This window comes from Dendrobates tinctorius, unplaced genomic scaffold (genome assembly GCF_039654945.1).
Source record: "Dendrobates tinctorius isolate UK_male_01 unplaced genomic scaffold, ASM3965494v1 ptg000004l, whole genome shotgun sequence".
Lineage (NCBI taxonomy): Eukaryota > Metazoa > Chordata > Amphibia > Anura > Dendrobatidae > Dendrobates > Dendrobates tinctorius.
The window spans coordinates 40,094,144-40,105,177 of record NW_027361672.1 but is presented as its reverse complement, the minus strand read 5'-3'; the positions used below and the strand labels follow the sequence as shown (position 1 = coordinate 40,105,177).

The 11,034-nt window shown below is 44.5% G+C and overlaps 1 protein-coding gene across 1 annotated transcript in view; it reads left to right on the top strand.

The window, feature by feature from the left end:
* Positions 1 to 32: 32 nt before the first annotated feature.
* The window catches only part of RIOK1 (RIO kinase 1), a 94,667-nt gene continuing 83,665 nt past the window's right edge, over positions 33 to 11,034 (top strand). The window contains exons 1-6 of the mRNA XM_073567237.1: positions 33 to 170; positions 4,590 to 4,761; positions 5,011 to 5,101; positions 7,610 to 7,679; positions 7,914 to 7,956; positions 8,386 to 8,478. Coding sequence (XP_073423338.1) covers positions 142 to 170; positions 4,590 to 4,761; positions 5,011 to 5,101; positions 7,610 to 7,679; positions 7,914 to 7,956; positions 8,386 to 8,478 — 498 coding nt within the window. The 5' untranslated portion in view covers positions 33 to 141. The remainder of the gene's footprint in view (positions 171 to 4,589; positions 4,762 to 5,010; positions 5,102 to 7,609; positions 7,680 to 7,913; positions 7,957 to 8,385; positions 8,479 to 11,034) is intronic.

Genomic DNA, 11,034 nt, shown 5'->3' with positions numbered 1-11,034 from the left:
TGCCAGCTGCCCCGGAAAGTCCAGCGACGCCCTCTGCCGGCACCTCTAGTAATAGCAGCAGAGGCTTCATCCCGCAGGAAGCACGTGGGGGAAGCTCTGCCCCGCCCGGCACACGCTAGCCCAACACAGGAGAGCAGCAAGATGGCGGATGAGCCGGAGCTGTTGGACAGGTAGTGTCTGCCCCGTCCTATTCCTCCATTTATAGGTGTCAGCCCCAAGTGCGTGTGGTGTAACTTGCACTGGGAGCAGCACCGCGGTATAACGGGTCAGTGAGAGGACTCTGGGCCATGGCTGAGGCAAACATGGCAGCTCTCTGTAAGCGCCATATAGGCTTCACAGACCGTGTTACTACATGCGTGTATGGGGCCCCTGGTATATATATACAGGCCCATAGGGTAACCGGGGAATTCCCCGGTGGGCCCCTGTGCAGATCTGGGCCCTCAGCCCCACTGTATGGGCAGTACTTGGCATAATACACTTGATTCGCTCTGTACAGAAATAAAGCAGCATCTCTTCATTCATTAACCAAACTACCCAGTTTATTATATAAAGTTATAGGTACATTTTTGAATGCGGGTAGTGTAATATTTGTCTACAGGTGAAAAGTGGGCCCCCCCAAGTCAATGGTACTCAGTGGCGTAGCAACTGTTTGTGGCGGTCGAAAAATTTGCCGCCCCTTTGGTCGTTGATAATCTGGAAGCATCCGAAGAGCCCACACTACACTCAAGAACTAATTTTTAGTCTGCTACTAACTCTGCTGTTATTATTTCTACATTTCTAGACTTTCATCTTGTTGCAGTTCTCTCTCTCTCTCTCACTCATTCACACACACTCTCTCTCTCTCTAACTCTTTTTATATATATATATATATGTACTAGCTGAAGAGCCCGGCGTTGCCCGGGCATAGTAACTAACTGTAGTTAGTTATAACAAATTATAATTATCCTCCATCCCATAGTCCCGTGCCCATATACCCATCATACATATCCACAATCCCATAGGCCCGTGCCCTTATACCCATCATACATATCCTCCATCCCATAGTCCCGTGCCCATATACCCATCACACATCCTCCATCCCATAGTCCCGTGCCCATATACCCATCATACATATCCGCCATCCCATAGTCCCGTGCCCATATACCCATCATACATATCCACCATCCCATAGTTCCGTGCCCATATACCCATCACACATCCTCCATCCCATAGTCCAGTGCCCATATACCCATCATACATATCCTCCATCCCATAGTCCAGTGCCCATATACCCATCATACATATCCTCCATCCCATAGTCCCATGCTCATATACCCATCACACATCCTTCATCGCATAGTCCCGTGCCCATATACCCATCACACATCCTCCATCCCATAGTCCCATGCCCATATACCCATCATACATATCCTCCATCCCATAGTCGTGTCCATATACCCATCATACATCCTTCATCTCATAGTCCCATGCCCATATACCCATCATACATATCCTCCATCCCATAGGCCCGTGCCCATATACCCATCATACATATCCTCCAGCCAGTCCGGACGGCGTCATGGCAGCAGCTGAGGGGTGAGTGTCGGTGCCCGTTGTCGTGTGAGAGAAATGTCGCAGCTATTTTAGCGAGACTTATTTTTATGCCTGCAGAACATTTGAGTGAGAAAACCCACAGTCCCTGCCCGCTGGTTCAGCAGAAACTGTATGCTGGGACTTATAGTGCTTCAGTACTAGTATGTTGCCTGCTGATGGGATGGAGGATATGTATGATGGGTATATGGGAATGGGACTATGGGATGGAGGATATGTATGATGGGTATATGGGCACGGGACAATGGGATGGAGGATAATTATAATTTGCTATAACTAACCACAGTTAGTTACTATGCCCGGGCAGCGCCGGGCTCTTCAGCTAGTGTGTGTGTGTGTGTGTGTGTATATATATATATATATATATATATAATATAATTTCACAGGATACACAGCCACTAAGGCTGTGTGCACACGCTGCGGATTAGGTGCGGATTTTGTAAAGTCCGCAGGTGAAACCACAGGTCAAAATAGCTGCGGTTTTACCTGCGGATTGCTCTGCGGTTTTTCATCTCCTCAATGGAGGAGATGGCAAACCGCAGCGGAATCCGCAGAAAGAATTGACATGTCAATTCTTTCTGCGGATTGAAAACCGCAGATAATCCGCTCGGAAAATTCCGCAACGTCTGCATTACGGTTTTTGATTCCCATAGGGAATCATTGTACTGTACACCGCAGCAAAAACGGCTGCGGGTCCGCAGCGGCCAAAACCGCTGCGGAACTGCAGCAAAATCCGCAGCATGTGCACACAGCCTAATAGAAGCTATGAAGGCTGTATACAGACATATATACACACAGCCAAATATAATCTATAGTGTGTATATACAGCAACTGTATATATACAGAGCTATAGCTACAGTATAATGTGATATAAACCTTGTATATATACAGTATACACAAATACAGTGGGGCAAAAAAGTATTTAGTCAGTCAGCAATAGTGCAAGTTCCACCACTTAAAAAGATGAGAGGCGTCTGTAATTTACATCATAGGTAGACCTCAACTATGGGAGACAAACTTGAGAAAAAAAAATCCAGAAAATCACATTGTTTGTTTTTTTTTTCATTTTATTTGCATATTATGGTGGAAAATAAGTATTTGGTCAGAAACAAAATTTCATCTCAATACTTTGTGATATATCCTTTGTTGGCAATGACAGAGGTCAAACGTTTTCTGTAAGTCTTCACAAGGTTGCCACACACTGTTGTTGGTATGTTGGCCCATTCCTCCATGCAGATCTCCTCTAGAGCAGTGATGTTTTTGGCTTTTCGCTTGGCAACACGGACTTTCAACTCCCTCCAAAGGTTTTCTATAGGGTTGAGATCTGGAGACTGGCTAGGCCACTCCAGGACCTTGAAATGCTTCTTACGAAGCCACTCCTTCGTTGCCCTGACGGTGTGCTTTGGATCATTGTCATGTTGAAAGACCCAGCCACGTTTCATCTTCAATGCCCTTGCTGATGGAAGGAGGTTTGCACTCAAAATCTCACGATACATGGCCCCATTCATTCTTTCATGTACCCGGATCAGTCGTCCTGGCCCCTTTGCAGAGAAACAGCCCCAAAGCATGATGTTTCCACCACCATGCTTTACAGTAGGTATGGTGTTTGATGGATGCAACTCAGTATTCTTTTTCCTCCAAACACGACAAGTTGTGTTTCTACCAAACAGTTCCAGTTTGGTTTCATCAGACCATAGGACATTCTCCCAAAACTCCTCTGGATCATCCACATGCTCTCTAGCAAACTTCAGACGGGCCCGGACATGTACAGGCTTAAGCAGTGGGACACGTCTGGCACTGCAGGATCTGAGTCCATGGTGGCATAGTGTGTTACTTATGGTAGGCCTTGTTACATTGGTCCCAGCTCTCTGCAGTTCATTCACTAGGTCCCCCCGCGTGGTTCTGGGATTTTTGCTCACCGTTCTTGTGATCATTCTGACCCCACGGGGTGGGATTTTGCGTGGAGCACCAGATCGAGGGAGATTATCAGTGGTCTTGTATGTCTTCCATTTTCTAACTATTGCTTCCACAGTTGATTTCTTCACTCCAAGCTGGTTGGCTATTGCAGATTCAGTCTTCCCAGCCTGGTGCAGGGCTACAATTTTGTTTCTGGTGTCCTTTGACAGCTCTTTGGTCTTCACCATAGTGGAGTTTGGAGTCAGACTGTTTGAGGGTGTGCACAGGTGTCTTTTTATACTGATAACAAGTTTAAACAGGTGCCATTACTACAGGTAATGAGTGGAGGAAAGAGGAGACTCTTAAAGAAGAAGTTACAGGTCTGTGAGAGCCAGAAATCTTGATTGCTTGTTTCTGACCAAATACTTATTTTCCACCATAATATGCAAATAAAATGAAAAAAAAACAATGTGATTTTCTGGATTTTTTTTTTCTCAGTTTGTCTCCCATAGTTGAGGTCTACCTATGATGTAAATTACAGACGCCTCTCATCTTTTTAAGTGGTGGAACTTGCACTATTGCTGACTGACTAAATACTTTTTTGCCACACTGTATATATACACAATAATATATCATATGTTGTACTCACATACATATTACACGCTAATGTAAGCCATGCATACATATGTATACATACACAATATATATCAGTTTATACGTATATGCTGTACAGTATATACACGTTTGTATGTAAATACACACAAGTATAAATCAGTATTCATATATTCAGTACAGCACTACAGTATAAAGGAGTGTTTATGTAGTCCGTACATACTCGCGTACCTATGTGCACATGCTACTATTCAGTGCTTGCACACAAATATATATCTATCTGGCTTAATAAAGGCACAACGTTTTCTTTTTAATTGTTTTGGAGTGCTGCCATTTGCACCCTTTGCACATGTACATGTGTACAAACGTACTAATATAAACCATGTATACATATAAACAGTACAATGTATGCATACACACACTTTGGTAATGACGCTCTATGACTGATGTCACCCTTGCTTCTCCTGTTCCCTGTCCCCTCTGTATTATAGTGATGAGGGCTATGAAAAGTTCCTGCAGAGACGAGAAGAACTTGCTTCTCAACAATATGAAGAGGATAGTGAGGAAGATGTTGACGATGATGATGATGATGGCTGGTACTGGGAAAACAGCGCCACCAATATCATGAAGCATTATACATCTGTGAGAGGGAGCAACACCCAGGTAAGTTAATGGTAAATGTAATAGATTTTTCATGACACACACCTCTGATCTATATATAAAAAAAGTTTTCGGGTACAAAAACTAATATAGCCATACCAGTACTTCCATATATACAAACATGCTGAGAGGTTCCCTTTAAAAATCTGTGGGCTTATCTGGGCACAGTAACTTCCTAATAACTGTGCTCATCAGTAATTGACAGCTCTATGCATAGAAGGTCTTCAGTACACGCTTTTTATTGTTTTCCAGGCTAACAGGCAAGATTTGAAAACTGGTTCATCTAAGGTCTACACAGCAACAGACAAGGTCCTCCAGAAGTATGAAAACAAGATTAATCTAGGTATGATGTCTGTTTGTCATTCTGCGCAAGACAGCATGGTACACTCCTATCTCAGTATCCAACATGGCGGCTCTTCTACATGTCATGTGAACCGGCAGCATGCGGCTGTCACCCGTGCTGCATCTATGTGCTGTCAGTTACCAAAGTATTAACCCTTAAGTGTAGTCCTATGCTGTATTCACCTATGTATTTTCATAATATCGCAACAACAATTACCTTTCTTGGGATTGGTGGGGGGTTTTAGCAGTGGACCCCAGATAATCGGAAAGTTGTCATCTATTCATTGGATATGTGAGCTGACATCTAGCACAACTCAACGTTTCCGGGGCTCAAATCAGCTATGCAGAGGCGAGCTGAGAGTGCAGCACAGTGGTGTGGTCTCCTATGGCCTCTTTCAAACTTCAGTTTTTTACAATCAGTCACAATCCGCCAGGTTTGAAAAAAACGGATCCTCAATTTTCTTTTGAGGATCCGTTTTTTTTCTCCATTGACTTTCATTAATGGCAGATTGTGACGGATTGCTGTCCGTTGCATCCGTTTTTTTTTGAGGATCCGCCAAAAGTTGCTGTCCGTCACCATCCTCAAAGATTTCAAAACGGAGCTTGCAACGTTTTTCTTTCTGGCGGATCCTCCAGACACTCATTTAACCCGAAATTCTTTCTGGGTGCCGGACAAAAAAAAGTCTCTCTCTCTTTCTCTCTCTCTCTTTCTCTCTCTCTCTTTCTCTCTCTCTCTTTCTCTCTCTCTCTTTCTCTCTCTCTCTCTCTCTCTCTCTCTCTCTCTCTCTCTCTCTCTCCTCTCTTTCTCTCCTCTCTCTCTTTCTCTCTCTCTCTCTTCTCTCTCTCTCTCTTTCTCTCTCTCTCTCTCTTTCTCTCTCTCTCTCTTTCTCTCTCTCTCTCTTTCTCTCTCTCTCTCTCTTTCTCTCTCTCTCTCTCTTTCTCTCTCTCTCCTCTTTCTCTCCTCTCTCTCTCTTTCTCTCTCTCTCTCTCTTTCTCTCTCTCTCTCTTCTCTTCTCTCTCTCTTCTCTTTCTCTCTCTCTCTCTCTCTTCTCTCTCTCTCTCTCTCTTTCTCTCTCTCTCTCTCTCTCTTTCTCTCTCTCTCTCTCTCTTTCTCTCTCTCTCTTTCTCTCTCTCTCTCTCTCTCTTTCTCTCTCTCTCTCTCCTCTCTTTCTCTCTCTCTCTCTCTCTCTTTCTCTCTCTCTCTCTCTTTCTCTCTCTCTTTCCTTTAAAATTCTTCATTTTGCGGATCCGTAAAAAAAACGGATGGGTGGCATCCGTTGTCATCAGTTCTAAAACGGATCCAGCATCCGTCCTTTTGGCGGATTTTGACTGATGCAAAAAACTGAAGTGTGAAAGAGGCCTATGCTGTGCTGGGCCTTATTATGGATGACTTCAAAATGCAGTACATAAAGCCAGTCTCATAGTGAGACTGCTGCATTTATGATTCAATTTCTTAACCAATCCACTGTGAGACGACTTGCGTTGCTCCTCTGTGCATCCACATCTTGATGAATGTGACAAATAGTTGTAAATATAGTGAATGTGATTTACTTTCATTGGACGCCTCACTTAGATAACCATTTTCGAGTACAGGTTCTATTCATAGTTTTCACAGCACTCGTACCATTGATAGTCTATCGAGCATTCACATGTCCGTGATTGACCACTGAAAATCAGAGATGTGAAATTCGGCAATGCAATTCTATGGGTGCTTGAAAAAATCGGACTGCACTCTAATAATATCGATATCCACGGACTGTCAAAAAGGAAAAGGTGGAGAAATTTTTTTTCCCTCCACATGCGAGAGAAGCTCACTCCAGCCATAGTCATCATTTTTGTTGTATTTGAGAATATCAGATGTCTGAATGAGGCCTAACATATAGCAATTGGCCCCCTCTTCTTGTTTACTTGAGGAAACTGGAACATCCTGGGGTGATCTAGTGAATGAAAGTGTTCCCATTGTCACCCATCACAGGAGAAGTGTGCTGCTGGAAAATTTGGTTTTAAAATTAGTTTTTAAAATTTAGATAAGGCCACCCATTCAGCTCTGAAGCTGGATGCCCCAAGGGGCAGAGGGAGATAAAAAGGTGAAAGAAAGAAAGAGAAACTTTATTGGGCTTGGTCTGTGAATTAAAATGGTGTTCCCAAAATATTGGTGATCCTGAGATCAGGGCTCTGGAACTTTATGTAGAGCCCTGTCTTGACTGGAGCGGAGGTGCGCATGCATGGCCTTCACTTTACTCCTTATTTATAGCTCTGCCAGAGATAACGTAGCACTGCACATTTTCCCCCTGTCTTTTAGACATTGAATGGAGCAGCGGTCAAGCCTATGTACCTCCCCTCCATTCAGGATGGGGCTCTGCAGAACCTATTCTCACAATTAGAGCCCTGATCTAAGGATCAAGCGATCAGCAAGTTTTCCCATAATCATGTTGTTTTCTTGCAAAGCTTTAATATTTATACAGTGCATTGTGAAAAATATTGCAATTGTAGAAATAATGTTTTCTAGGTAAACTGTGTCTCTCTGACTCCGTTATGAACAAAATCACTGAGAAGTCGAGACAAAAAGAATCAGTCCAGTGAGTATACCCTCTCTATTTATTGTCTGCCTGGATGTGGCGAGTGCTGAGTGTCTCCTCTCTGCACATGAAATATTTATGGAATATCCTTTGGATAACCAGTTATCATTTATGCTCTTAGTCTCAACTTTCAGTATTCTTGGTAATAAAAAGAAGAATCACCCATGTGTTGGCTCAATGCAAAGTGTAAGAAGATACAATCTATTCATATAATCTTTACTTTTCCAACACTAGGTACCGGGTTAAAGACAAGTCTGATAGGGCTACTGTTGAACAGGTATGTTTTCTTCTGGACAGTGTGATAAATGAATACCAGTTATTTAACAAATGCCAAAGAAAAAGATGCCAGTGTGTGCTGGAGTGTATCCTGTATTTTGAGGGGACCCCTCACAGGTGCAGGTGTCTCATGTATGTATGAGATACTGTTTCTTTTGACCATCGGTTGTCGCTCTGATTGTAGTTGACCATTTCTCCTTGTGATATTGGTTTTTCTGTAGCCCTCTGAGTATGTACACAGATATTGATGTCCAAGAATAATCCTGATTCATGACATGTGCCTGTGAGACTTGCTGGCGCATATGTCAGACCCCCACTAGTTTGATTATATTTCCTAAGGATAGTTCATCAATATTTTAGTCCCAGACAAACCCTTAAATTTTATATGAAAATCACCAGTAAACTGAAAGCAATGGGCTTTATTTCTCAGGTTCTGGATCCTCGGACAAGGATGATTCTTTTTAAGATGCTTACTAGAGGAGTAATATCTGAAATCAATGGCTGTATCAGCACAGGCAAAGAAGTAAGTGTGTATGTATGTCTGCATCCATTACACAGGGTAGTGCGCTAGCCTGTATGTTATCGTCTATCATTGGAATAGAGGACAACTGTTTTCACTAAACAGCACCTTTGAGGAAGGAGCCAAGATCATACCCAAGCAGCAGTCGATCTATTTATGCTCTGCTTGCCCTCCCCATCCACCCTCAACTTCTGGAACTATACCTGTACACCTTCTTTTTGACTGGCCACGCTCCTGGACATGTCATAAAGAAACTGCAAATACATGCTGCAATCCACTGCTGTACAAGCCATGTCCCATGAATTGATCTGGGCACGGCTTGTACAGCAGTATATTGCAGAATATAATTGTAGCTTCTTTAGCACATGTCCAGAATGTGGATAGTCATAAAGAAGGTGTACAGGATAGTTCTGCAAGTTGAGAGGGGAAGGCAAAGAGGCCATAAATAGATTGACTGCTGTTTGGCAGGAGCAGGCTGCGACCTCTGATCTTGAACTCCAGGGAGGGGGGATGATGTTTTCAGGGGGCTGGCTACTACTAGAAGCAAGGAGCAGGCAACGATCCCTGATCTGTGATGTAACGTCCTTTAAGGGAGGGGGAGCAGTGAGGAGCAGCTCCAGTGTCACATTGAATTGCAAGTGCTGTGAGGATTACAAACAGCAATATTCATTCTTTATAGTTTATGAAGGCATAGGAATAAGAATAAGGTGAGAATAGAATCGTACGGTATCCTAAGAGGGAAAAAAAGGACTCTCATTACTGAATTAGGAGCTGTATTATTTGGCTCCACAGATCCTGTACTTGGGGAGTACTGAGTAGCATGATAACAAATATAAACTTCCAGCACATAAGATTGAATATCCTCGATTACAGTAAAAAAAGGATTTGGTTATATAAAGCTCAGTTTTTGGACATAAATGAAAATATTATGGAATAAAGAGTGATTATTTTTTTTTTTTTTTTGTTGCACAAAAGTCTAGGTTAATATTTAATTATGTTTCCTTGAATAAACTTTCTGGGTTCACAGAGTGAATAAAGAAAATATATTAAATCTGTGAGGGAGATGACACATGCTCAATCAAAGATCTCCAACATAGATTTACGAACGCAAAAGTTCTTAATATACTCAACCATTTAATTCACCTAGGGAACATTCCATATAGATAATGTTAACAAAATATGCAGCACTGCTGGGTAACTGGCTGAGAAAATACTCTTTCTTTATTGCCTTATTGGGGGACACAGATTACCATGGGTGTATGCTGCTGCTGCTAGGAGGCTGACACTATGCAAAAACAAGAAAATTGGCTCCTCCCCGGCAGTATACACCCACCAACAGACACCAAGTACCTCAGTTTGTGCTTAGTGTCTGTAGGAGGCGGACCGGGATCTTCCCAGATCCGCAGTTATGATTTCTTTTTCCCTTTAGGGTTTTTGGTCGAACTTTTTAATCTTTTCTCATTTATTTTTCAGGATCACCATCGGGAAACAGGGTGTAAGTACACCATATCAGGCGGCTGAGCGAGCAGTGTGGCGCACCCACATTGCAACTCTCAGTACCGCAGGCAGGACTTTTTCCCTATCACTCTCGGGTGCTATGGGCTGATGACAGGTGGCCGGTCCTTGCCAAAACACCTCCTCACCCCTCTCCCGGGACAGGGGTGAGAGGAAGACGGCGGTCGTCTGGGGTCACTTCCTTCTCTGCTAGCAAGAGGTTAACGCCGTCTTCTGCATGATGCGGGTAAGAGGACCTTTCCCAGCGGCCTGCCTCCTATGCATGGGCCCCTGTGGTCATCCTCTTCAGGGACGTCAGGTAAGACTCTGAACGATCCCTCCAGCCCTGCATGTCTCAGGGAGCACCTTCAGTTCATTACCTTTTTTGAATCTCCCGCCTCGGCCAGCCGCGCGCCTCATTCTCAGCCGCGCGCCTCATTCTCAGCCGCGCGCCTCATTCTCAGCCGCGCGCCTCATTCTCAGCCGCGCGCCTCATTCTCAGCCGCGCGCCTCATTCTCAGCCGCGCGCCTCATTCTCAGCCGCGCGCCTCATTCTCAGCCGCGCGCCTCATTCTCAGCCGCGCGCCTCATTCTCAGCCGCGCGCCTCATTCTCAGCCGCGCGCCTCATTCTCAGCCGCGCGCCTCATTCTCAGCCGCGCGCCTCATTCTCAGCCGCGCGCCTCATTCTCAGCCGCGCACCTTTCTATGCAGGGGGACACATCAGCGGTATTTCACACTCGGGGGGGGGGGGGGGGGTCTTTCAGAGCAGTGTAAGCGCAAGATCACCTTTATCGGCGCTGCGGGCATCTTATCTTCTCAGTATAGAAACTCAGTCAGGGAGGAGCCTGCGTTACTTTCAAAGGCTCCTTCCTCCCCGCTGTGAGCGCACTCATTTCCACTATCTGAGCGCGCTTTTTTCGTGCTCCTTTTAGCCCATCACAGGGCGCCTTTCTCTTTAGGGGCGTCAATCTCCCTGCTTACCGCGCCCCTCCGCTGTTTTTATCCAACCGTGCTCTGGCGCTAAGCTCCTCCCACCGAGTTCGTCAGCCAGCTTCCTCTGCAAC